This window comes from Macaca nemestrina, chromosome 9, assembly GCF_043159975.1.
Source record: "Macaca nemestrina isolate mMacNem1 chromosome 9, mMacNem.hap1, whole genome shotgun sequence".
NCBI lineage: Eukaryota > Metazoa > Chordata > Mammalia > Primates > Cercopithecidae > Macaca > Macaca nemestrina.
The window spans coordinates 1065454-1093110 of record NC_092133.1 but is presented as its reverse complement, the minus strand read 5'-3'; the positions used below and the strand labels follow the sequence as shown (position 1 = coordinate 1093110).

The window sequence follows — 27657 nt, the reverse complement described above, 5'->3', positions numbered from 1 at the left end:
CATGTTTAAGGGTGCAGTTCAGTGGCATGAAATGCATTCATAATGTTGCGTAACCATCACTGCCATCCATCTCCAGATCTCTTTTTATCTTGTAAAACTGCAGCTCTGTTCTCGTTAAACACTGAATCCCCGTCCACCCCTAGCTCCTTTGTCACCAACATTTTACTTTCTGTCTCCATGAATCTGATGACTCCAGATACCTCACATGAGTGGGATCATACAATCTTTGTCTTTTTGTGTTTGGCTTGTTTTCCTTAGCATAATGTTCTCAAGGTTGTTGCATAGTCAGAATACCCTTCCTTTTTAAGGTTGAATTATGTGGATAGACCACATTTTGTCACTTTATCCATGGAGGGACACTTGGGTTTCTTCTTCCTTTTGGCTGATTGTGGGTATACAGATATCTGTTTAAGTTCCTGCTTTCAGTTCTTTAGGGAATTGTATTAGTTCGTTTTCATGCTGCTGATAAAGACATACCTGAGACTGGGAAGAAAAAGGCTTAATTAGACTTATAGTTCCACATGGCTGGGGAGGCCTCAGAATCATGGCAGGAGGCAAAAGACACTTCTTCAATGGTGGCAGCAAGAGAAAATGAGAGAAAAGCAAAAGTGGAAACCTCTGATAAGCCTATCAGATCTCTTGAGACTTATTCACTATCATGGGAATGGTACAGGAAAGACTAGCCCCTGTGATTCAATTACCTCCCCCTGGGTTCTTCCCACAACAGGTGGGAATTCTGGGAGATACAATTCAAGTGAGATTTGGGTGAGGACACAGCCAAACCATATCATTCCACCCTGGCCCCTCCAAACCTCATGTCCTCACATTTCAAAACCAGTTATGCCTTCCCAACAGTCTCCCAAAGTCTTAATTCATTGCAGCATTAACCCAAAAGTCCACAGTCCAAAGTCTTATCTGAGACAAGGCAAGTCCCTTCCATGTATGAGCTTGTAAAATCAAAAGCAAGCTAGTTACTTCCTAGATACAGTGGGGGTACAGCTATTGGGTAAATACAGCCGTTCCAAATGGGAGAAATTGGCCAAAACAGAGGGGTTACAGGGCCCATGCAAGTCCAGAATCCAGCAGGGCAGTCACATGTTAAAGCTCCAAAATGATGTCCTTTGACTCCGGGTCTCACATCTAGGTCACACTGATGCAAGAGGTGTGCTCCCACGATCTTGGGCAGCTCTGCCCCTGCGGTTCTGCATGGTACAGCCTCTCTCCCAGCTGCTTTCATGGGCTGTCGTTGAGTGTCTGCAGCTTTTCCAGGCACACAGTGCAAGCTTTTGGTGGATCTACCATTCTGGGGTCTGGAGAATGGTGGCCCTCTTCTCACACCTACACTAGGCTGTGCCCCAGTAGAGACTCTGTGTGGGGACTCTGACCCCACATTTCCCTTCTGCACTGCCCTAGCAGAGGTTCTCCGTGAGGGCCCCACCCCTGCAGCAGACTTTTGCCTAGACATCCAGGCATTTTCATACATCTTCTGAAATCTGGGTGGAGGCTCCCAAACCTCAGTTCTTGACTTCTATGCACCTGAAGGCTCAACACCACTGGAAGCTGCCAAGGCTTGGGGCTTCCACCCTCTAAAGCCATGGCCCGAGCTGTATGTTGGCCCCTTTTAGCCATGGCTGGAGTGGCTGGGATACAGGTCACCAAGTCCCTAGGCTGCACATATCATGGGGACCCTTGGCCTGGCCTATGAAACCAGTTTTTCTTCCTGGGCCTCTGGGCCTGTGATGGGAGGTGCTGCCAGGAAGGTCTCTGACATGGCCTGGAGACATTTTCCCCATGATCTTGGGGATTAACACCAGGCTCCTTGCCAAATTTCTGCAGCTGACTTGAGTTTCTCCCCAGAAAGTGGGTTTTTCTTTTCTATCACATATTCAGGCTGCAGATTTTCCAAGCTTTTATGCTCTGCTTCCCTTATAAAACTGAACTCCTTTAACAGTACTCAAGTAACCTCTTGAATGTTTTGCTGTTTAGAAATTCCTTCCACCAGATACCCTAAATCATCTCTCAAGTTCAAAGTTCCACACATCTCTAGGCAGGGGCAAAATGCTGCCAGTCTCTTCACTAAAGCATAACAAGAGTCACCTTCATCTAAGTTCCCAACAAGTTCCTCATCTCCACCTGAGACCACCTCAGCCTGGATTTTACTGTCCATATTGCTATTGGCATTTTGGGCAACGCCATTCAACAGGTCTCTAGGAAGTTCCAAACTTTCCCACATTTTCCTGTCTTCTCATCCCTTCAAACTGTTCCAACCTCTGCCTGTTACCCAGTTCCAAAGTCTCTTCCACATTTTTGGGTATCTTTTCAGCAACACCCCACTCCTAGTACCAGTTTACTGTATTAGTTTGTTTTCACACTACCAATAAAGACATACCCGAGACTGGGAAGAAAAAGAGTTTAATTGGAGTTACAGTTCCACATGGCTGGGGAGGCCCCGGAATCATGGCAGGAGACGAAAGTCACTTCTTAAATATGGCAGCGGCAAGAGAAAATCAGAAGGAAGCAAAAGCAGAAACCCCTGATGAACCCATCAGATCTCGTGAGACTTATTCACTATCACAAGAATAGCATGGGAAAGACTGGCCCCCATGATTCAATTACTTCCCCCTGGGTACCTCCCACAACACATGGGAATTCTGGGAGATAAAATTCAAGTTGAGATTTAGGTGGGGACACAGCCAAACCATATGGGGAATATAGTCAGCAGTGGAATTGCTTGACTGTATAGTAATTCTGTTTAATTTTCGGAGAAGGTGCCATTTTTCTTCATAGTGATGGCACCATGTTACATTCCCACCAGCAGTGCACAAGGAGTCCCATTTCTCCACCTCATCCCAACACTTGTTATTTTCTCTTTTTGATTTTAATGTTTTATTTTGTGTGATATCCATCCTGATGGGTGTGAAATGGTGTTTCATTATGGTTTTCATTTGCATTTCCTTAATGATTAGTGATAATGAACATCCTTTCATGTACTTGTTGACTGTTTCATATGTCTCCTTTAGAAAACTGTCTGTTCAAGTCCTTTTCCCATCTTAATGGGGTTGTATGTCGTTTTGTTGTTGAGTTGTAGGAGGTTTAAAAATATGTTCTGAATATTAACTCGTTATCAGACACGTGACTTGCAGATGTTCTTTTCCATCCTCTGGTTTGTCTTTCATCCTATTGATAGTGGCTTTTGATGCACAAAAGTTGTTAAGTTTGATGTCCAGCTTGTCTATTTTTTCTTTTGTTGCCTGTGCTTTTGATATTGCATTTAAGAAGTCATTGTCAAATCCAGTGTCACAAAGTTTCTCACCTATGTTTTTTTCTAAGAATTTTATAGTTTTAGATTTTTGATTCATTTTGAGTTAATTTTTATATATGGTGTAAGGTAAGAAACCAGCTTCATTCTTTTGCATGCGGTTATCCAGTTTTCCCAGCCTCATTTGTTGAAAGGACTGTTCTTTTACCCAGTGAATGGTCTTGGCACCACTGTCAAAAATCATTTGACCATATATACAAGGCTCTTTATTCCATTCCGTTGGTCCACAAGTCTGTCTTGTGCCGGGACCACACTGTTTTGGCTGCTTACTGTAGGTTGTAGTAAGTTCCATATAAGGAAGTGTGAGGTCTCCAATTTGTTCTTCTTTTTCAAGACTATTTTTGGCTATTCAGGGTCCCGAGAGATTCCATATGAATTTTAGCATGAATTTTTCTATTTCTGCACAAAAAATAGTCATTGGGATTTTTATATAAACGGAATCGAATCTGCAGATCCTTTGGGCAGCATCAGCATCTTAATGACATTAACTCTTCCAGTTTGTGAACATGGAACGGATGTCTGAATTTCTTTCATCAACATTTTGTGGCTTTCAGTGTTCAAGTCTTTTGCCTCCTTGGTTAAGCTTATTTCTGAGTTTTTTATTCTTTTTGATGCTGTCATAAATGCAATTTTTAAAAAATTTCTTTTCAGATTGTTCATTGTTAGTGTATAGAAACACCACTGTTGTTTGTGTGTTGATCTTATATCCTGCCACGTTGCTGAATTGCTGAATTTTTGTGATGGAGTCTCACTCTGTCACCCACACTGGAGTGCAGTGGCACGATCTCGGCTCACTGCAACCTCTGCCTCCGGATTCAGGCGATTCTACTCCTCAGCCTCCCAAGTAGCTGGGACCACAGGCGTGTACCACCACACCTGGCTAATTTTTTGCATTTTTAGTAGAGACTGGGTTTTGTCATGTTGGCCAGGCTGATCTTGAACTCCTAACCTCAGGTGATCCACCTGCCTCGGCCTCCCAAAGTGCTGGGATTGCAGGTGTGAGCCACCACGCCCGGCCTTATTTCTATCAATTTTTTGGTGGAATTTTTAGGGTTTTGTATGCATAAGAGCATGTAGTCTGTGAACAGAGATAATTTTACTTCTTCTGTTCCCGTTCGGGTACCTTTTCTTTCATTTTCTTGCCTAATCGGCCAGGCTAGGCCTCCCAGTGCAGTGTTGAATGGCAGTGATGAGCGCAGGCATCCTGGTCTCGTTCCTACTCTTAGAGGGAAAGCTTTCTGTCATCCAGTATTGAGTGTGTTCACTGTGGGGGGTAATCTACAGGCACATTCTCTCTCAGAGGTCCTTTCTTTCCTTTTGTGTCTAGAAAAGCTCTTTTTCTCCCACGACGGCAGCTATTTGCTTATTTTCTCTCCTGATTCCTTTGTGGTTTCAAGTCTTATGTTCATCTCCTGAATCCATCTGGAGTTTAATTTCTTTGTGGAATAAAGAAAGGATCTAATATAGCATTTTAAAAGTAAATATTTAACTAGTCCTAGTATTCCTTGTCAATTATTGCCTCTTCCCTCAGCAGCGTGAAATGCCTCAATCTCTCCTGCTGACGTCTCTGCATTCCAAAGCAACAAATGGGAAGAGTTGGGCCTTCTGGGGGTGGCTGCGGGCCAGGCTGCCTCTGTCTGCTTGGTCTTTCCTGCAGGTGTTCTCTGTTAGGGGCTGTGCAGCAAACAGACTAAGGATCAGCTCAGTTTTTTTAGTATTTCCCACTAAAATGGAATCATTTTATACGGTCTGTTCCCCCTTCCCTTAAGAATATGCACTATAGAAAAGTACAGATCACTCCAGCTCCCACTGCCCAGAAAGAACCCTTGTCCACATGGGATGAACGTCCTAGTCTGCAGAGACCCAGCAAGGAGGACAGGCTGTGCTTCACCAGTTAAATTTAATCCTGCCCAGATTGTCAGGAGAAACAGACACTGAAGTGAAACTCAAGGAACTTCTGAATTTGAGATAAATATTTATTGGTGCAAGAGATAAATTTCTACAATTCCTCTAAGGATAAGAACACTTTCTCAACTTGAAGAATGTAGAGTTTAAGAATGCATCTTAATTTTAGAACACATTTAGGAATGCTCTGCTTTGGAAGGTATCAGGATTCTTAGGCAGCCTCTCAGCTCCGGGCCCCACCTGCTGATTTAATACATTCTATTACTTGTGTTTTGTCAGTTTGTAACAGAAACACTCTGTTCCACCTTTCCCTGCCTCCGTTTTCAGCCCTTGGTTCTGTACTGTGTGGACACACTGTGGGTCACCGTGGTCTTTCCTTTCTGAGTTCTGGGCTCTGCTATGTCACCTGAGTTCTGCCTGGCACCTCGGGAATTCTGTTTTTCAGTGTTCGGTTTTGCTGCTGATGTTTCTCACCTGTTGTTTTTTTTTTTTTTTTTTTTTTTTTTTTTTTTTTTTTTAAGACGGAGTCTCACTCTGTCACACAGGCTGGAGTGCAGTGGCACGATCTTGGCTCACTGCAAGCTCCACCTCCCTGGTTCATGCCATTCTCTGGCCTCAGCCTCCCGAGTAGCTGGGACTACAGGTGCCCGCCACCAGGCCCAGCTAATTTTTTTGTATTTTTTTTTAGTAGAGATGGGGTTTCACGGTGTTGGCCAGGATGGTCTTGATCTTCTGACCTTGTGATCCGTCCATCTCGGCCTCCCAAAGTGCTAGTAGTGTTACAGGTGTGAGCCACCACTTCCAGCCTTTTGCGTGTTTTTAAATAAAGACTCCTACTCTCTTTTTGGACTTGGTCAGTTTTCTCTCCTTTTCAGGGATGCTTTTGTTCTGGTATTTGTTTCTGGATACATTTCCAGTCTTGTTTTCCGAGTCCCTTTATCAGGATGCGCAGGTTCTTGCTGCTTCTCTATCCCACCCTGCGCCGTCGGGGTCCCCTCTCCGTCCCGCCCTGCGCCGTCGGGGTCCCCTCTCCGTCCCGCCCTGCGCCGTCGGGGTCCCCTCTCCGTCCCGCCCTGCGCCGTCGGGGTCCCCTCTCCGTCCCGCCCTGCGCCGTCGGGGTCCCCTCTCCGTCCCGCCCTGCGCCGTCGGGGTCCCCTCTCCGTCCCGCCCTGCGCCGTCGGGGTCCCCTCTCCGTCCCGCCCTGCGCCGTCGGGGTCCCCTCTCCGTCCCGCCCTGCGCCGTCGGGGTCCCCTCTCCGACGCTTGCCCTGGAAACATCCTCCCTTCCTGTGACTGCTGCGTTCAGGAGCGAGGATGCTGTCAGACCCTGCTTTGTTGCCCCTGGAGCATCCTTCTCTTCCTCTTCCCCCCCGTTTGTTATTTGGTGGGGTTTGGGGGAAAGAGGGTGTCTTAAGCTTTCTTGTGGTGTGTTTGCCCAGAGCTCGATAGTGGTTGAAAAGGTTTTCTAGTTATATCAACTCTTCAAGCTATCCACTTGCACACCGTGGGTATGTGGGGCTGCAGAGTGAAATGTCCTTTTCCCAGAGGAAGGGAAGACAAGGAAGGGACATGATGCAGCCTCACTGCTCAGGATGGGAAAACGCTGGGATTAGGGGTCACTTGTTGGCCTGGGGAAGCTCAGTGACCCAGGGAAAATTGAACCGATGGAGAAGACGGTATTTGACCGGACCTGTGAGCAGTGAAGGCATGGGGGCCGTTGCCAGTCTGCAAAGAGAGAGTGCAAGGGCCCTGGGGCCAGAGGACCAAATGTCTGAGACCCAGAGTGGAGCAGGTGGAGGGGAGGGCAGGGAGGCCGTGGGCTCAGGGCCTGGTGGCTGTGCCGACCTGGAAGGCCTTTGCCCTTTACCCTGAGAGAGCAGGAGGGCCCTGGAGGGTGGATCCACTTGTGTTTTCTGAGGATCACCCTGGCTGCCTGTGGAGTGTAGACTGGAAGCAGGTAAGGACACGGCAGGGAGAACCCTGAGGAGGGAGTGGGAAGGGACTGGGGATGGGGAAGAAGTGGATCCATCAGGAGGAAGTGGGGAAGGGGCTAGGGACGAGGAGTGGGTAGATCTGCTAAGAGGGAGAGGAGGTGAAGGGGATAGGGATGGGTAGGGGTGGATCCCCTAGGAGGGGGCAGGGAAGGGGCTAGGGATGGGGAGGGGTGAATCCCCTAAGAGGGAGCAGGAAAGGGGAAGGGGATTGGGAGGGTGTATGGGGAGGGTGTGGATCTGCCAGGAGGGAGGGGGAAGGGGCTGGGGATGGGGAGGGTGTGGATCCGCCAGGAGAGAAGAGGGAAGGGGCTGGGGACAGAAAGGGGACCGGGAGGGTGTGGATCCCCCAGGAGAGAAGGGGTGGAAGAGGCTGGGGATGGGGAGGGTGTGGATTTGCCGGGAGAGAAGGGGGAAGGGGCTGGGGACAGAAAGGGGACCGGGAGGGTGTGGATCCCCCAAGAGGGAGGGGGAAGGGGCTGGGGATGGAGGGGGATGGGGAGGGTATGGATCCCCCAGGAGGGAGGGGAAAGGGCCTGGGGATGAGGGGGGACGGGGAGGGCGTGGATCCCCCAGGAGAGAAGGGGAAGGGGCTAGGGATGGGGAGGGGATGGGGAGGCGTGGATCCCCCAGGAGAGAAGCGGGGGAAGAAGCTGGGGACAGGGAGAGTGTGGATCCCCCAGGAGGGAGGGAGAAGGGGCTGGGGATGGGGGGGGGGACGGGGAGGGCGTGGATCCCCTGGGGGATGTCCCGGAAGTGACACAGTGGCACTGAGGCCAAGGGAGGCTGGTGGGACAGTGGGATGCGGCCCAGGAGGCCCTGGGAGCTTCCACACCAGTGTCAGCCAGGGAGACGCAGCAGCGCCATGTGGGCCAGAAAGTGGCCCCTGGGCAGGGCCCCAAGGTCACCGCGGCCGTCACAGTGGCCCTGACTAGTGTTGGGGTGTGTGCCAGAGACAAGAACTGAAGGCCTTGAGGGCCTCGTCTTTTTTTCACGTTTCTTCTCTTCCTTCTTTGGAGTGTTTTTGGTTTCATCTTTCATTTAGACTTTTGGTCTAATTATTTCACAGCCTTTGAGTGCCTCCTCGTAAACAGTCAGCAAACACGGATGTCTTTGTTTAGAGCACTGTATTAGGACCATCTGGGCTTACTAACCTCAGTGGATCCACAGTCAGTGTTTGGGGAAGTCATATCCATGATTGAAATGAGGTCGTGACCCATGAATCGGGCTGGAGTGTGTGGTGTTGGGCGAGATGCACACAGTGAGTGGTGTGTCCGGGTGTCCGCTATGAGGTCAGACCCATGAATTGGGCTGGAGTGTGGTGCTGGGCGAGGTGCACACAGTGTGCGGTGTGTCCGGTGTCCGCTGTCGCATTTGTCTTTGGTGTTTAGGGCGGCTCCTGGACAGGGCTGCCTGGCAAGCAGCTGCAGCTGGATGTGGGGCTGGGACCCTCGATGGGGACTTGATGGTAGGAGCTGGGGCCAACGGAGGCTGTCCGTGTGGGCTGAGGGTCCTCAGTGACGGGACAGTGGCGTGGGCCAATCACCTCCCCTCCTGCTGGGTCCTCAGTGGCGGGACAGTGGCGTGGGCTGATGGCCTCCCCTCCTGCTGGGTCCTCAGTGGCGGGACAGTGGCGTGGGCTGATGGCCTCCCCTCCTGCTGGATCCTCAGTGGCGGGACAGTGGCGTGGGCTGATGGCCTCCCCTCCTGCTGGGTCCTCAGTGGTGGGACAGTGGCGTGGGCTGATGGCCTCCCCTCCTGCTGGGTCCTCAGTGGTGGGACAGTGGCGTGGGCTGATGGCCTCCCCTCCTGCTGGAGCGGTTGCGTGGGTCCCACGAGGAGGTCCCTGGACATGGAGGGCAGGGCATGGGGGCCCTTGGAGCCGCAGTGGGCGATTCTCTCCCTTTGTGTGTGCGTGTGCCGGGGTTGTGTGTCTTTGAAGCCTGGGGCCACGGTGTTCTCAGCTCAGTCCTGTGGTCTGTGAGGCTCTTGTTTCTTGGTCAGGTTCTTTTTTCCTTCGTTAATTTATCTAAAATTCAGCCTTCCTGCTTTTTAGGCTTCTTAGACCCGTCAGCAAGTGAAGGGAGGAGCACGCCTGGCATGTGGCCAGCCTAGTGATGCTGCTGCGCGTGCATGGTGCGGAGTCTGGGCCCAGCTGCGCTGGCGGCCTGCATGCCTTGGCCCCGTGCCCACGGCCACAGAGGCTGAGACCAGGGTAGGGGCTTTAGTCCTGATGGGGGCAGGGGCAGGGCCTTGTTTATTGTTTTCAATCACGGCAAAACCCCACAACATTTACCACCTTAACCGTTTCCGAGTGTACAGTTCCTTAGTGCTAAGTACATTCACATTGTTGTTTAATGGATCTCTAGAACTTTGTTATCTCACAAAATGGAAACTCTACCCTTTTAGACGCTGACTCTGTCCCTCCACGGTCCCTCCACGTGGGTGATGTTGGAGCTGGGGTGCTTCCTGAGCGTGGGCGGCTCACGCTGAGTGCTTGCTCGCGGCCTCGTCCGCGGCGGCCTCTCCACTCTCGGGTTTGAATGGCTGTGCTGCCCTCGGCCAGAGCTGGCACAGAACCCAGGAGCAGCCAGGTGGCCTGGGGCTCAGCGGAGCCGTCAGGGCGGGAGGGCGACTGGGCCATCCCCTTCTCTTGAAGCAGTGGCATTTTCAGGCTTGCGCTTGGCTCCTCCGATTCTGTCCAGGAGCTTCCTGGGGCCTGGGTCTCTGTGGTGGGGCTGGAGTTTCCTTGCGTGTGTGCACGTGTGTGCATGTGTGTGCACGCCTGTGGCATGGGGTAGGTTTTCTATTGATGACTCTAGCAAGTGCTTCCTGAAGATTCTGACAGTTGTGACTGACTCTGTAAAAGCCCCTTGCTCTTTGCCCCAAACACACAGAAATGCAATGTGTGACCGTGATGTTTTGTGCTCCACAAAGCTCAGCTTTGTCTAGTGCCCGTGAAGGGGGCTTTGGCCCAGGGAGGGACAGGTGTGAAAAGGTGACACCGTCTTGCTTGTTGGAACCGGGTTACTGGCTGAGCCGTCTCTTCCCTGGGAGGCTTGGAGGCTGGAGCAACACAGGGCCTTCCACTCCTTGCCACCCGTGTGGGGTCTGCAGGACTCTGCCTGCGCTTTACTAGGACAGATCGCATCGTGTGCCATGTCCCTGGGACAGACCTCAGAGCAGAGCCCCCATACAGAGCTGGGTCCCCTGGTGGGACTGCGGTTTCCCCACGTGGATGGAGCTCCTCCATGCAGGTGGGCCTGGGCTGCACCTCTGCTCCTGCCCCACCTTGTCTTCATAGGCGCTTCTCTGGGCTCCATTTAGGGCTGGGCCATTGGTCTGACTGACTTTTCTTTTTCTTCTTAATTTACAGCCAGAAAACCTTCAGAAGAACTGGCTTCGGGAATTTTACCAGGTAAGAACCACTGAAACATGTTCTTTTGGATTCATTATTTAGCAATAAGGTGCCTTTTTGCTTTGGTGTTCCTCTATGGAGTCTGGTGTGTCTATGGGGAGCGCAGGCCTAGGCTGTGGCTGGGGGTCTCAGCTCCACTGCCTGTGCCGGGCAACACATTTCTGTGCCACAGTCGGTCCGCTGCCTGCCTGCCGGTGAGCCTGGCCAGATCCTCCTCAGGCTCACTGTTCATATTCCAGCTCCCTCCCCGCTCCCCGTGGGGTTCAGAGAACCCGGGGGCTCCCTCCAGGACTGGGTCAGCGTCCCCAGTGGGGCCATGGAGAGCTGGCGGTGAGGCTGGGTGTGCTTTTCACCAGGTCTGGTTCATGCAGTACAAGGCTGTGTGGGGGCCAGACAGTTGGCGAGGCTGCGTGAAGGGCTGGGGCGGCTCTGTGCAGAGAGTGGCTGCTGGACTAGGGGAGGCGACCGGTGTGGAGAGTTTCGGGCTGGCATTGCCAGGCCAAGGCACAGACCCCCTGATTAATAAGGGACCGGTGTTTATGGAGCCCGGTACTGTGCCGTGCTCTGGTGCGGATGCTGCAGATGCCACTGTGAAGAGACAGGCTGGGTGCCCTTGCAGGTCTTCATGGAAGGAGCTGCCTGGGGCCTGTGGCCGAGCAGGTGTGCCTGTGGGGTGGCGCCAGAGGCCTCTCTGAGGACTGGGTGCATGGGGGAGGTCCGGTGGGCGAGGAGGGTGATGTGGTCATGGCATGATGGTGGCCAGGCTCGGCTCCAGGGGCTGGCGGCAAGGTCAGTGTCAGGGTGGGGTGGCCTGGACGGTGGAGCTGCTCCTGTGTTCAGACCCACAGCAAGGGCTGAGCCGGGGACTGAAATCCTGTTTCAGGTGTGTTTGGCTGTTGGTTGGGGATGGGCTGGGAGGCCAGAGTGGAGGCCTGGGGGCCCTCTGTAGGGGGATGGGGGCATGGAACCTGGGGGGTGGCACGACCTGGGGCTGAGGTGCTGGGCCAGGGGTGGAGCTGGGGCAGCCAGGATGGGTGGGGACCTCTGTGCCGTCAGGCTTGTGTCCTGCCCACCAGTGCTCCCATGTGGTGAGGCCCCCAGCATGGAATGGTGTTTCTGTAGCCAGCATCCAAGTACCTCCATAGGGACAGCGATGTGTGTGTGCATGTGTGTGTGCGTGTGTGTGCTTGACACCCATGTGATGAGGAAGCCATTGTCCTACAGGGAAGTGTGTGTGCATGTGTACATGCATGTGTGTGTGCATGCACATGTGTGTGCGTGTGTGTGTGCCTAACACCCATGTGATGAAGCCATTTTCCTACAAGGAAGTGTGTGTGCCCATGTGTGCGTGCATGTGTGTGTGTGTGCACGTGTGTGTGCTCAGAACCTATGCGGCGAGGAAGCCATTGTGTGCCCATGTGTGCGTGCGTGTGTGTGTGCGCGTGTGTGTGCTCAGAACCTATGCGGCGAGGAAGCCGTTGTGTGCCCATGTGTGCGTGCATGTGTGTGTGTGCGCACGTGTGTGTGCTCAGAACCTATGCGGCGAGGAAGCCGTTGTGTGCCCATGTGTGCGTGCGTGTGTGTGTGCGTGCGTGTGTGTGCTCAGAACCTATGCGGCAAGGAAGCCGTTGTGTGCCCATGTGTGCGTGCGTGTGTGTGTGCGTGCGTGTGTGTGCTCAGAACCTATGCGGCGAGGAAGCCGTTGTTCTACAGGGACCTGACAAATCTCTCTCTGTAGAGTCTTTGGTCAGATGTGCAAATGAGAGACATTTTCCCCTTTGAAAACATATATTTACAAATTGAAATAATAGGTACGATGAATTTAGCTGTAATGTGTGACATCATCTACTCAGCCCTCACTTGGAGAAAGAGGACCCTCTAGGAGTTGAAGCTGCTGCGCCACCCCCATCACGGTGCTCTCGTCATCCCCGTCCTTTATGCCAACTGCACGTGGGGGGCCAGCGGCGGGGTGGGTTTGCAAGGTGGGGTCTTGCTGTGTGTGCCTGTCGGGGAGACCCGCATCCTTGCAGAACCTTCATCCTCTCCCGGCGAGTATCCCGACATGTCTCCTCTCCAGGGATCCACAGGGTTTCCCTCACTGAATGTTGAGGTGTGTGTGACCGGCCAGGAGCAGAGCCTGCCGCATTCACAGCTGAAATCAGGATCTGCCCTTGTGTTTTGGTGTTTTTCCTTTTTGAAAACTGCTACTTTTTTGTTGTCGTCGTTGTTGTTGTTTGTTTTTGAGACGGACTCTTGCTCTGTCGCCCAGGCTGGAGTGCAGTGGCGCGATCTCGGCTCACTGCAAGCTTCGCCTCCCGGGTTCACGCTATTCTCCTGCCTCAGCCTTCCAAGTAGCTGGGACTACAGGCGCTGCCACCACGCCCGGCTAATTCCCAGTTTCAAGCGATTCTCCTGCCTCAGCCTCCCAAGTAGCTGGGATTATAGGTGCCCATCACCACGCCTGGCTAGTTTTTGTATTTTTAGTAGAGACAGGGTTTACCACGTTAACCAGGCTGGTCTTGAACTCCTGACCTCAGGTGATCTACCCACCTCAGCCTCCCAAAGTGCTGGGATTATAGGCATGAGCCACCATGCCTGGCCTGTCTGCTGCTTTTTTCTTGGTTTATTTTATTTTAATCATATTTTAATTTTGTCCCAATCAAGCCAGCGGCTGGCCCGCAGGAGCAGGGTTTTAGGAGACCTTTCAGTGTCTGGGCCTGACCCGCCGTTCCTGGTGGCGTGGTGCAGCCGTGGCGGACACCGAGGTCCCAGCAACAGCTCCCAGCAAACCCTGGGCTTCCTCACACCAGGCGGTGGCCAGGATCTACCTGGGGCTCCAAAGGCCTCTTCTGCCTCAGGGAGGGGCACGTGAGCCCCACCTGTGAGGGGCCGGAAAGGCCAATGTGGAGGAAGCCCCCGTCCCCACACTGCAGCCCCCAGCAGGTGTTTCCCTGTGTCCCTGGACCCCCGAATCCTGGTCCCCTCTGTTCCTGCAGCTCTGGGGAGCCCAGTGGTGGGGGTGGGGGTGGGAAGCAGTTCATGAACAGGAAGTAGGGGTTGCCCTGGGCCTCGCTCCGGGCCTGCACACCTGTTGGGTTCTCTTCAGGCTGGGCCATGCGCTGGACTTCCCAAGCGAGGTGCTGGCCCTGGGACATGTGACCTGAGCACAGAGAGCTGCCAAAAAACCCAGAGGACCTGCCAGTGGACGTTGGCCTGTGGCCCCAGCCAGCTCGCTGCAGGGCGCAGGTGTGGTGGGGAGACCTGGGGCTGCTCCAGGGTCTGCAGCCTATGCTGGCCAGCGTGGGGACCACCCAGTGTTGGGTCAGCTGGGCCCAGCCATCCACCTCCCGCTGATGCTCAGGCACCCGTGGGCTGGGCCGTGGCAGCTCCTCTGCTCCGCTCCTCACCGTCCAGACAGCTGCGTCTGCCATGGGGTTCGGAGCTGGTGTCTTTGCTCACTAACTGAAGAAGCTCTTGTTCCCCAGGGTTTATGGTTGGGTTTGGGATGAGGATGAAGTAGATCCCTTGGAGAATAGCGGAGGCCTGAGCAGGAAAAACATCTGGAAAGAGGTCTTTTGAGATTGGGACAGGGAGAGCTCAGCATCAGGAGGGTCTTAGGAGATGAGGAGTGCAGGAGCGAGGCCCTGTCTGAGGCAGGTGAGGGAGGTGAGGTGGGCACCAGAGAGGCCCTGTCAGGGGAGGGTGAGGGAGGTGAGGAGTTCACGGGAGAGGCCCCGTCTGAGGAGGGTGAGGGAGGTGAGGTGGGCACGGGAAGGCCCTGTCAGGGGAGGGTGAGGGGAGGTGAGGCGGTCAGGGGAGAAGCCCCGTCAGAGGAGGGCGTGGGAGGTGAGGCGGGCAGGGGAGAGACCCCGTCAGAGGAGGGCGTGGGAGGTGAGGCGGGCAGGGGAGAGGCCCCGTCAGAGGAGGGCGTGGGAGGTGAGGCGGGCAGGGGAGAGGCCCCGTCAGAGGAGGGCGTGGGAGGTGAGGCGGGCAGGGGAGAGGCCCCGTCAGAGGAGGGCGTGGGAGGTGAGGCGGGCAGGGGAGAGGCCCCGTCAGAGGAGGGCGTGGGAGGTGAGGCGGGCAGGGGAGAGGCCCCGTCAGAGGAGGGCGTGGGAGGTGAGGCGGGCAGGGGAGAGGCCCCGTCAGAGGAGGGCGTGGGAGGTGAGGCGGGCAGGGGAGAGGCCCCGTCAGAGGAGGGCGTGGGAGGTGAGGCGGGCAGGGGAGAGGCCCCGTCAGAGGAGGGCGTGGGAGGTGAGGCGGGCAGGGGAGAGGCCCCGTCAGAGGAGGGCGTGGGAGGTGAGGCGGGCAGGGGAGAGGCCCCGTCAGAGGAGGGCGTGGGAGGTGAGGCGGGCAGGGGAGAGGCCCCGTCAGAGGAGGGTGTGGGAGGTGAGGTGGGCAGGGGAGAGGCCCCGTCAGAGGAGGGTGAGGGAGGTTATGAGTTCATGGGAATGGCCCTGTCAGAGGAGGGTGAGGGAGGTGAGGTGGGCAGGGGAGAGGCCTCGTCCGAGGAGGGTGTGGGAGGTGAGGTGGGCAGGGGAGAGGCCCCGTCAGAGGAGGGTGAGGGAGGTGAGGAGTTCATGGGAGAGCCCCTGTCAGAGGAGATCTGTGGTAGAGAAATGTCGTCTCATCACATGGTGAGCCTCTCTTTCCGATTTTCTGTCCTGTTGAGTTAGAATGTGATGCTGTGTTTTGGGGATTCGGGGAGGCTGTGCAGGGGGCCTGACGCTTCTAGGGCTGCTCCAAGCTGGCTGATGGTGTTTTGGGCTGGGGCCTAGTTCCCCTCCTGGTTTTGCCGGTCTGGGACAGTGGGACTGGCTGGAGGGGCCCTTGTCCCTTGCTTGGCCATGTGTGTGGCCCTTGACTGTGAGGGGCTGGGCTGTGGCTGGAGCCTACCTCCAAGCTCTCTAGGTTTCCTAGTTTGTGTTATATTTGGCAAGAACAGCTGCCGTGTTAAGCTAAGGCTTTTGTTTGTTTGTTTTCTTTTAAAACGGAGGCCTTGGGGCAGTAGGGGAGTTTGGAATTCTTTTGGGGTTTTGGGCGCATCCAAGAGGGGCCAGCAGTGGGGATGGGTCCTGGCTGCTCCGTCCCGTGGAGCAGGGACAATTCCCGCACATTCGGGTCTGCAGCCTGTTCAGCGTGGGGCCCTCTGCACCGGTGGCCATGGGGGAGAACAGTTTGGGAGCAGCCAGCAAGACCCCAACTTGACAGACCTCACACCCAAGGCTCAGGCCACCCGGAATTCCCATGTCACGTCCCATTTCTTCCATTTCTTTCCCTTTTACTTTTTTTCTTTTACTTACGACTTAACAGTTGCTGTGAATGTTGACAGTGTAGAGTTCGCCAGTGGTGCTGGAAGTTGAGTTCTGAGCGAGATGGTTCTCCTTCTGTGACTTGCAGCCCCTGGAACGCCACAGCCCGTAGGGGCCCCTCCTTCCCGAGTCCCCCCCACAGGAGCCCCCTCCTTCCCGAGTCTCCCCGCAGGAGCCCCCTCCTTCCCGAGACCCCCCGCGGGACCCCCTCCTTCCCGAGTACCCCCACAGGACCCCCTGCTTCCTGAGTCCCCCACTGAACAGAGGCCCTGCCGAGTGGTTTGTCGGACCCAGCAAAAGGGCGGGCAGGGCTGTGGGAGGTGGACAGCAGCACCTGGCGTCCTTTCTGGAGACTCAGCCTTTATGAAAGACAATAGAGTCGTTTGTAAAGAAAAATAATGAATGATGGTTTGCTCTGTGCAGTGTGTCATTTTTCCTGGTTGCAAAACCAAATTTTCTTGGTTTTCTTGGAAGAAGCCTCTTCAGAAGGAAGAAATTTCAGTGACACTTAGAAAAGACAATTCTCAAAAGTAAGATTTCAACCCCAATCCCCACTCTCATGCTTTTTTTAGCCTGACTTGGTTTCTTAGGCAGTCAGCCAGTTCAGCTGCTGCACTGAGGGGCCACGGGCTGGTGGGTTTCTGGCAGTGAGTGGGCCTCGCTCAGGGCTGGGTCAGATACCTGGTGGTCTCCGTGATCAGAACCCACTGTGCCAGCAGCTCAAGGGCGAGGGATGGATGAGACGCCTTGACACTGGGCCTCTGGCTGTTTTGGGTTTTTTAAAATCCTAGAGTTTCCATTATACAGTTATTTTATTTTTCAAAATAGCCTTGAACAAGTGGCTTTTATGTACAGAAGAACTAACTATGACCTTCGTGGTTTTTTAGAAACCTTTTCTGTAAAACTTGATCCCTGTAGAGAGTGCAGGAGACAGTGCAGAAGAGCCTCTGTGTGTCTCCCTCGCCAGTCCTGAGCACCCTCGACGCCTTGGGGATCCACGGCTTTCGAAGATTAGGTCCGGAACTCAGCCTGGCGCCTGAGAGCTTGGCATGCCTTCTCAAGCCTTGAGTCCCCAGGCAGAGCCTGGCCAGTGCGATGGCTCACGCCTGCAATCCCAGCACTTTGGGAGGCTGAAGCAGGCAGATCACTTGAGCTCGGGAGTTTGAGACCAGCCTGGCCAACATGATGAAACCTGGTCTTTACTAAAAATACAAAAAATTAGCCAGGCGTGGTGGTGGGCACCCGTAATCTCAGCTACTTGGGAGGCTGAGGCAGGAGAATCGCTTGAACCCAGGAGGCAGAGGTTGCAGTGAGCCGAGATCACACCACTCTACTCCAGCCTGGGTGATGGAGTGAGACCTTGTCTCAGAAAGATAAATAGATAAACAAAGCTGCAGAGCCTGGGCTCACCCTGTGCTAGCCTCCTCAGCTGTCCTGTCTATCCGTCCAGGTTCCGTCCTCTCTCCTGAGAATCAGACTCACAGACTCATCACCAGGGGTTCCAGAATCTTCTCCACGTCAAGAGGGGCTCAGGCCCCAAACGCAAGAGCCAACCCCCACTGCTGTCTTTAGAATGCTGTGGCCCCTCCCACTTTCCTGTGTTGACATCCTGCCCCCAAGGTGGCCTCAGGAGGCCAGGCCCTGGGCGCCGATGAGATCACAGGGGAGGACTCCATCCCCATGAATGTGATCAGTGCCCTGAAGGAAGAGGCTGAGCGCTGCTGCACCCCTTCTGTCCTGTGAGGACACTGCAGGAAGGCGCCGTCTGTGGGGAATGGACCCTCCTTGTGGAATGGGCTGGCCTCGCTCGTATCCTCCTAGTTTCAAGCGCCCTGTGGAGCGCACGTCTGTGGCGTAGGCCCCACAGGCTGCGGTGTTTTGTTGCGGCAGCCGGAGTGAAGAGAATGCCTTCCCGTGAAGCGTTCAGCGTTGGGTCAGCGTGGCGGGCCCGCAAAGAACGCTTGCTGGGGGACGCCAGGCTGTACTCAGATGGAGGGATGGTACATGGGGCCAGAGGGAGCCTGAGTCTGGGCGTGGAGCTGCTGCCCTCTGTCCCCACAGTGGCCTGATCCATGTCTCGAGTTGCTCTGAATTCCTGACACTGTCTTGTGGCGGCCCGCAGCCCGTGGGCCACACTGGAGGTCTTCGTTTCAGAAGCTTCCCATCCTCCTCCTTGCCTGTCTTCCAAACGTGGCGTCAGGAACTAGCTCAGGATGCAACTGCTGGTTTTAGCCTTTTCAAAATGTGCACCCTAGAAGCACACGGGATGCTGTGTGAGGAAGACTTCTGTGGGGCTTTCACACGTGACTTTTCTGGCCCACTGAGTTTCCTTTTAAACCCCCAGGCATCTGGGGTGGCAGGTCCGTGGCCGCTGCTCAGTGGAGTTGGAGGAAGTGGCTGCTGGGTGTGGGAAGGCTCCTGAACACTCGGAACCTGGAAGTTAATTGCGCTCTTTTGACCGAAGGGGTGGGATCCAGCCTGTATTCGATGCACAGCTTTGTGGCTGCATTTCCACCCCTGGTGAAGCAGCTGGGCAGGCCCCTTTGCTCGAAGGCCCCATCTTTGGGGTAGGACCCGGCTCTGCTGGGGAGTGGGCAGCTGGGACTGAGGTGGACACCCTTGCTCGAAGCCAAGAAGACCCAGGAGTAGGGGAGGGTGTCGAGGACAGAGTGGGCAGTGGGTTGGAGTAGGCACTGGGTTGGTGGAGTGGGCGCTGGGTTGGTGGAGGAGCTGGTTGGAGACTGAAGGGCTGGGAGGCCCCGGGCTAGGGCGAAGGGATGTCTGCCTCTCTAGGTGGCTGGGAGGCTTCTTGCCTCTTGCGATGCACTTTCGAGCGAGGCCCCGGCCTCAGCTGAGGGGATGCGACCTGCGTGGCCTGGTGGGTCTGGCACCTGAGGCCCTGAGCCTGGGGAACAGGGGCCTCACCTCTTAGTGGTGGTGGGCTCCACCCTCTGTAGCTGCTGGTTCTGGGTCCTGTGGGGAGCAGTGTGGGATGGTCGTATGCGTCGTTTTAGGAGCATGTGTGTGAGTGTGAGGATGCCATGGCCAGTGGACATGCCTTCCTCCTGTCCCTGCAGTCACTGGAGGGGAAGCTTCTTGTCCTTAAGTCAGACCGGGAGGCAGATGGGCCCTGAAAGAGCCACAGTGTGGCGTGGGAGGCGGCTGCAGTGGGAGGTGCCTGTGCTTTGTTGGTTGTGAACCAGCATCCAAGGGAGAACCACAGTGGCAGATGTGCAGTGCGGGATACGTGGCATGCAGGGATGCCGTGGGTGTGGTGTGGGGTGTGTGGTATGCAGGGATACTGTGGGTGTGGTGTGGGGTGTGTGGTATGCAGGGATGCCTTGGGTGTGGTGTGGGGTGTGTGGTATGCAGGGATGCCGTGGGTGTGGTGTGGGGTGTGTGGTATGCAGGGATGCTGTGGATGTGGTGTGGGGTGTGTGGTATGGAGAACATGGTGCTGACGCAGGATGTGGTGATGTGGTGGTGATGTGGGACGTGGTGGTGATGTGGGACATGGTGGTGATGGGATGTGGTGTGTGTGGGATGCTTTGGTCACATGGGACATGGTGGTGTGTGGGATGTGGTGGTGACATAGTGTGTGTTGGTGATAGGAGACGGGGTGGTGACATGGGATGTGGGGGTTGCAGTGGTGACGTGGGACATGATAGTGACATGGGACGTGGTGACGGGGTAAGGCGTGGTGGTGATGGAGGTGGTGTGGTGATGTGGCATGGAGGATGCAGTGTGAGGGACGTGATGGTGACATGGTGGTGATGCGTCATGTGGTGACGGGGAACGTGGCGTGGGGGAGATGGGGTCCTGGCTCTCCTGTAGCTGTGGCCGGTGGCGAGTGGCACCGTGCAGCAGGGAGGGAGCCCAGCTTCAGGATGCAGGAGCTCCTGGGCAGTCTGTTCTGGGAGTGAGGATGTTTGGGGGTTGTGGAGCCGTTGTGCGGGCCAGTTGCTTTGCTGGGCTGGTGGGGAGAGGCCATCTGAGGTCCTTGGAAGCAGCCTGGGTCTGTCTGCTCCCTGGGGTCAGATGCAGGCCGCCTCTGCAGCCTCAGCTCCATGTCCCAGCCCTGCCCCGCAGCCTTCACCTGTGGGAAGATTCTGCAGGCTCGCTCTCCCTCCATCATCCGGTGGCTCCTCAAATACCATGCCCTGGTTGGTGGCTGTGTTGATTCTTGGTCTCCCGGTGACAGAACTGAGGTGGGGAGCCACAAAGCCACATGCTGAGGCAGAGCCAGGACAGACCCTGCTTGGCCCTGGGCTCTGGCTCTTTGCAGGCCACTCAGCAGACAGTCCCCTCCCTCCAGAGCTCCTGTGCAGTGTGGCTCGGGGCAAAGCCACCCTGTGGCTCTCTCAGGGCGCGTCTGCCTCCTGATCAGATCTAAGGATAAGAAGCTTCCCCTCCGGTGACTGCAGGGATGAGAGGGAGGGATGTCCACCGGCCATGGGCGTGCTAATGCTCACACACACTCACTGCCGGAGTGAGAGGCGGTAGAGGACTCCCTTCCCAGAGGGAAGGTCTCCTGTGAGCCTGGCCTGGGACCTGAAGGGTGTGGAAGAGCGGCCGTTACCTGCTCGTGTAGGGGGTGCCGATCTTGAGTCCTCAGACTGCAGATGAGGTAGCCAGGACATCCATTGTGACCTTCGTCCTGTTGACAAGGACAGTACGTGGAGTGGAAGCTTCTGGCTGGCAGTACGTTGCTGCACCAAGCACCTGACTGCGTCCGGCACGCTGCGTGTGTGGACCAGCTGCCTGCCACATAGCAGTCTGAGGATACTGATCAAAGCAGAAAAGGATAAACATTCTTTCCATCCCCAGTTCTACCTCTAGCGTGATGTACGCCCCGTCGTATGTGTTTGCCTGCATGGCTGTGGGCAGGTGTGTGGTCCACAAGTGGGGCATCCACAAGTGGGTAGCAGATACATGCATCTACAGCTTACTCTCTCTGCCTTTTTTGTAAGCTGGGAAATCTTTCTATGTGGATTAATATATGCTGTCTATCTTAATAGCTTCAGAATATTTTATGATATGGTTAGGCCTTAATTTTTTAAAGTTGTTTTTCTGTTGGACTTTGAGGTAGTTTAAAGTTTGCTTATGGGTATGAGGATAAATTTTAAAACAGGATATAATGTTGATGATCATACAAATATAAAATGAATAGGTATTCACTTTAAATACCTATTTTAAAAATAGAGTTTTTTGGGTTTTTTTTGAAACAGAGTCTCGCTCTGTCGCCCAGGCTGGAGTGCAATGACATGATCTTGGCTCACTGCAACCTCCGCCTCCTGGGTTCACACCATTCTCCTGCCTCAGCCTCCCGAGTAGCTGGGACTACAGGCGTCCGCCACCACGCCCGGCTAATTTTTTTTGTATTTTAGTAGAGATGGAGTTTCACCGTGTTAGCCAGGATAGTCTCGATCTCCTGACCTTGTGATCCGCCTGCCTCGGCCTCCCAAAGTGCTGGGATTACAGGCATGAGCCACCGCACCCGGCCTAAAAATAGAGTTTTTAAATTGCGATAATAAATGTTGTTTATTGACCCAGTAAGATGTAGAACTGGTTCAAGGAGGAATCCAGAATGTAGACAAATAGCTTCTCCCATCAGCAGTGCTGAAATGAGTGTGCTTCATGGATGCAAGGCTGGCACTGTCCACCGGGTCATGATCCATCACATCTGCTGGGCATTGTGCATTTCTCTGGTCAAGAATCATTTCCATCATCGTCAGCTTTTAAACTCACAGAGTTGCAACGTAACTCAGAGACAACTAAAGGTAGAGATAATCCAAATAGGTGGGCTAAATGGAGGCATTCTCATTTTTGCTCATTTTAAAGTCTTTCACAGTTTTTCCTGATGGTAATTTTAAGAATAATGTGATAGGCAGGGTCTGTTTCCAGCTAACGTGGAAGGATAGTGTATTAGGCCATTCTTGCTTTGCTATAGAGAAATACCTGAGACTGGGTAATTTATGAAGGAAAGAGGTTTAATTGGCTCACGGTTCGCAGGAAGTGCAGGAAGCTTAGTGCTGGCACCTGCTCAGCCCTTGGAGGCCTCATGGAATTTTCAGTCAGGCAGAAGGCAAAGGGGGAATAGCCGTGCCACACAGTGAAAGCCAGAGCAAGAGAGAGAGAGTGGGGATGAAGTGCACACACCTTCAAATGACCAGACCTCATGTGAACTCAGAGTAAGAACTCACTTATCACCAAGGGGATGGCCCAGTCCATTCAGGAGGCATCTGTCCCCATGATCCAAACACCTCCTACCAGCTTCCACCTGTACCATTGGGGATACATTTCCACATGCGATTTGGGCGGGGACAAATGGACAAACTGTATCATTCTGCCCCAGCCCCTCCCAGATCTCACGTTCTTCTCAAATTTCAAAATACAATCATCCGTTCTCAATAGTCCCCCAAAGTCTTGACTCATTCCTGCATTACCTCAAAAGTCCCACGTCTGATGACTTCTCTGAGACAAAGCATGTCCTTTCCACCTATGAGCCTGCAAAATCAACAACAAGCTATTTACTCCCAAGATACAATGGGGATATAGGTATTGAGTAAACATTCCTGCTTCAAAAGGGAGAAATTAGCCAAAAGAAATGGGCTGTAGCCCTCAGGCAAGTTGGAAACCCAGTAGGGCAGCTGTTAAATCTTAAAGCTCCAAAATAATCTCCTTGGATTCTGTCCCACACTCAGGGCACACAGGCTCAAGGGGTGGGCGTCCAAGGCCTTGACCGGCTCTGCCCTTGTGGCTTTGCAGGGTTCAGCCCCCAGGACTGCTGTCATGAGTTGGAGTTGAATGCCTATGGCTTTTCCAGGCACAGGGTACAAGCTGCCAGTGGATATACCATTTTGGCATCTGGAGAATGGTGGCCCGCTTCTCACAGATCTACCATGCAGTGCTCCACTGGGGTCTCTCTGTGGGAACGTTAACCCCACATTTCCTCTTGACACTGCCCCTCTAGAGGTTCTGTGATGGCTCAACCCCTGCAGCGGGCTTTTGCCTGGGCACCTAGGCTTTCTTATACATCCTGTTACCCAGGCTGGAGTCAATGGCATGATCTCAGCTCACTGCAACTTCTGTCTCCCAGGTTCAAATGATTCTCCTGCCTCAGCCTCCTGAGTAGCTGGGATTACAGGCATGCACCAGCATGCCTGGCTAATTTTTGTATTTTTACTAGAGACAGGCTTTCACCATATTGCCCAGGCTTGTCTTGAACTCCTGACCTCAAGTGATTCACCCACCTCGGGTGCTGGGATTACAGGTGTGAGCCACTGCACCTGGCCAGCATTCTTCACTCTTCTTTCTGTGCATCTACAGGCTTAACACCACGGTCTTGTGTTTTTCAAAGTGGCAGCCTGGGCTGTGTCTAGGCCCCTCTGAGCTGAGGCTGGAGCTGGAGCAGCCTAGATATGGGGAGCACTGACTTGAAGCCGCACAGTATAGCAGGGTCCTGGGCCTGGCCCATGAAACCATTATTTCCTCCTAGGCCTTAGGACCTATGATGGGAGAAGCTGCCACAAAGGTCTCTGAAATGCCTTCAAGGCCCTTTTTCATTGTCTCATCTGTTGGCACTCGACTCCTTTTTAGTTATGCAACTGTCTCTAGCAAGTGGTTACTTTACAGCCTTCTTGAATTTCTTTCCTGAAAAAGCTTTTTCTTTCTTTGCTACAGGGCCAGGCTGCAAAGTTTTCAAACTTTTATGCTCTGCTTTGCTTTTAAATGTAAGTTCCAGTTGTAAGTCATTTCTTTGCTCCCACATCTGAGTATAGGCTGTTAGAAGCAGCCAGGCCACATCTTTTTTGAGCACTTTGCTGCTTAGAAATTTCTTCCATCAGATACCCTAAATCATCACTCTTTAGTTCAAATTTCCACTGATCCCTAGAGCGTAAACAGAATGCAGCCAAGTTCTTTGCTAAAATATATTGTGGGTTATTGGAATATTAATATGAAGGGAATATTAATATAATTTATGCCAATAAACTTGAAATTTTATATGAAAGAAACTTTTTTCTTGAAAAACAAAAGTATCAAGAAGAAATAATGAACTCAGTAGTCCTATATCTGTTCAATTAAAATTTTACCCATTACCTTTCCACAAAAACTCTCCCAGCCCAGATGGCTTCACTGGTGAATTCTATATTTAAACAAGAAACAATAGAAATTCTACTGAGACTTTAGAAGAAGATTGAGTCACAGATGATGCTTTTTGAATTATTCTGTGATGTGAACATTAGAAAAATACAGACCAATATTCCCCATGAAAATAAATGCAAAAATTCTTTTAAATGTTGTAAATCAAGGGATGCAAGCCTGGTTTAACATTCAAGAATCAATCAACAGAATTTACCACGTCAACTGATTGAGGACGAAAAGCCAGGTGATCATCTCAACAGATGCAGAAAAAGCATTTGACACAATTCTGTAACCATTTCTGATAAAAACTCTTTGCAATCTAGAAATAGAAAAGAGCATTCTCAGCCTGTGAAGGGCTTCTACAGGACCCCACAGCTCATGCCACACTTAAACTATGGTAGAGGAAATGCGTATTTACCTGAAGACTGGAACAGGGGAAGGCTGCCTGATCTTATTTCTCCCATGCAGTATGGTACTGGAGGACTTAGCATAACAAGACAGTATGGTACTGGAGGACTTAGCATAACAGGACAGTATGGTACTAGAGGACTTAGCCAGCATAACGGGACAGTATGGTACTGGAGGGCTTAGCCAGCATAACGGGACAGTATGGTACTGGAGGACTTAGCCAGCATAACGGGACAGTATGGTACTGGAGGACTTAGCCAGCATAACAGGACAGTATGGTACTGAAGGACTTAGCCAGCATAACAGGACAAGGAAGTGTGAACCCACCATGTTGGAGACAGGTCCCAACCAATTTAGAAATTTTATTGTGCCAAGGTTAAAAATACTCCTGTGGCACAGCCTGAGGAGGTTCTGATGACGTTGCCTGAGCTGATTGGGGCACAGCTTGATGTTACGCATTTTAGGGAGACATGAGACATCAATGTGTGTTCATGTACATTGGTTTGTTCTGGATAGGTGGGACCGCTTAAAGCAGGGGGAGGGGGCTTTCAGGTCACAGGTAGATAAGAGACAAAGAGTTGTATTCTTTTGAGTCTCTGATTAGCCTTTTACTGAATACACAGTTTACATGTGAGGGGGTAGAGGAATAATCACTTATGCCTTAGTCTGGCTCGGTGAAGCAATAGGGCAGAGGAAGCCATCAGTCATGCATTTGTCTCAGGGGAGCCTCAGAGGGATGACTGAGTTCTGTCTGTCCTTTGTCCATAATGAATTACCTCATGGGCAAATCGTGATGGGGGAAGGCCTTTTTTTTTTTTTTTTTTAAATCTGTGTAGCTCTCTTATAAAGGAATAAAATACGAGGCAGGTTTGCCTCACGCAGTTCCTAGCTTAACTTTTCCCATTAGCTTAGTGGTTCTGTGTTCCCAAGATGTATTTTCCTTTCATAAAAGGAAACAAAAGGCATACAGATTTGAAAGCAAGAAATAGAACTTTATTGGTAGAAGACATGGTGGACTATTTAGAAAAACTTAAGGAATCCATAAAACTTTACTATGACTATTAAGTGGATTTATTTAGTTTTCAGCATACAAGGTCAGTATGAAAACATTTTGCTTATATTAGCTATCGGTAATTGGAAACTTAATTTAAAAAATATTTACAATAGCAGTAAAATGAAATACTTGGGTATAAATTGATAAAATATGTCGATATCTGTATACTGAAAACTATGAAACACTGATGAAAGAATCAGAGAAGATGTAAAGAACTTGAGAAATATACCATGTTCATGGATTGGAAGACTCAGTGACATTGACATGTTAATTCTCCACTAACCAATCTACTGAGTTGTGCAGTTGCAACCAAAATCTCAGCAGGATTTTTTTTTTTTTTTTTTTGTAGAAGTCTATAAGGCTATTCTAAAATATACATGGGAAAGCAAAAGAACTAGAATAGCCAGAACAGTTAAAAACTAACAACATACTAATGTTTGGGGGCTTATATTCAGATTTCAAGACATACCGTAAAGCTGCAGCAATCACGACAGTGTGCTGTTTGTCAAAGCACAGAAATACGGATCATTGGAACGGAAAAGAGGTTAAGAACTAGACTCGCACATACAGTTATGATGGACCAGGGGGTAAAGGCAGTTTGTTAAAGAACAGTTTTTTCGGCCGGGCGCGGTGGCTCAAGCCTGTAATCCCAGCACTTTGGGAGGCCGAGGCGGGCGGATCACAAGGTCAGGAGATCGAGACCACAGTGAAACCCCGTCTCTACTAAAAATACAAAAAATTAGCCGGGCGCGGTGGCGGGCGCCTGTAGTCCCAGCTACTCAGGAGGCTGAGGCAGGAGAATGGCGGGAACCCGGGAGGCGGAGCTTGCAGTGAGCCGAGATCGCGCCACTGCACTCCAGCCTGGGCAACAGCGTGAGACTCCGTCTCAAAAAAAAAAAAAAAAAAAAAAAAAAAAAGAACAGTTTTTTCAACAAATTGTGCAGGAACAATAGGACATCCATATACAAAAAGTTGATAATTTTAGTATTTTATACCATACACAAAAATTAACTCAAAATGGATCTTAGAGCTAAATATAAATCTTAAAAAGTACAAAAGTTCTGGAAGGAAACTTAAGAGAATATCTTTTGAACCTTGGATTAGTCAGAGATTTCTTAGATGCAACAGCAAAATCACAATTAATAAAATAAAAGAATTGGCAAATTCGAATTTATCATAATTAGGAACTTCTGCTCTTCGTTAAGACATTGTGAAAAGAATGAAAAGACATGTCACAGATTGGAGGAAAATATTTGCAAATTACATATTTGATGAAGGACTTGTATCTAGAATATACAAAGAACTCTGAAAAGCCAATAATAAGAAAGCAAAGAACCCAATTTTAAAATAAGCAAAAGATTTTACTAGATACTTCACCGAAGAAGAGAACACAGATGGCAAGTAAATGCAGGAGATAGTGCTCAACATCAGTATCTTTCAGGAAATGCAGATCACAACAACATAATCAGTATGTGCCCATTAGACTGGCTAAAATTAGATTGACTGTAAAAAACAGAGTACACAAACCCTGGCAATACTCAGTGCTGATGAAGACGCAGGGCCACCGGAAGTCCTATGCCTGCTGCTGGCCCTGCAGATCCGTATGGCCTTGGGGAATCTGTCATTTCTTATTAAGTTGGGCATGTGGCTACCCCGTGACCTTGCTCCTGCTCACCAGCTGACATGACGGTGCACGTTCACGCAGAAGCCTGAAGCATGTTCACAGCTGCTTCACCTGTGATCCCCGCCTCCGCTGCGTGGTTCCGTTTCTGGGTCACGTGGAAGGAGGTGAGTGTGGGTGCAGGAATGAGTGGTCCTTGCAGGGACCTGGGGTCTTTGGAGGAGTTTGAAGTGTGAGCTGGCTGTTTTGGCTGTGGCACTGCCTACTCACTGGTGCATCTGCACTTCACACCGGCGTCTGTGCCTCACACGGGCGCGTCTGCACTTGGGGAATGTGCGTCTCCCTTTGGCAGCTCCTGTCTTCTGTGTGGTTCCTCCCATTCCCACCTGTTTGGTGCCTGGGATGTAGGCCGTGGTCTCTGCCTATTCAGCACCCCCATACATGCTCAGGACTCCCCATCTTTCTGTTCAAACCCAAACCCCTCCTTT

General features: G+C 52.2%; 1 protein-coding gene across 7 annotated transcripts in view; it reads left to right on the top strand.

The window, feature by feature from the left end:
• LOC105471065 (inositol polyphosphate-5-phosphatase A) overlaps positions 1 to 27657 on the top strand; it is a 248908-nt gene that overhangs the window by 63159 nt on the left and 158092 nt on the right. For 6 of the 7 annotated variants that reach the window (XM_011723416.3, XM_011723425.2, XM_011723445.2 and 3 more), the window contains exon 2: positions 10591 to 10632. In XM_011723416.3, the coding sequence (XP_011721718.1) occupies positions 10591 to 10632 (42 nt within the window). Of the gene's footprint in view, positions 1 to 10450; positions 10472 to 10590; positions 10633 to 27657 lie in introns of those variants that run through there. The other variant, XM_011723451.2, reaches the window with a different exon arrangement.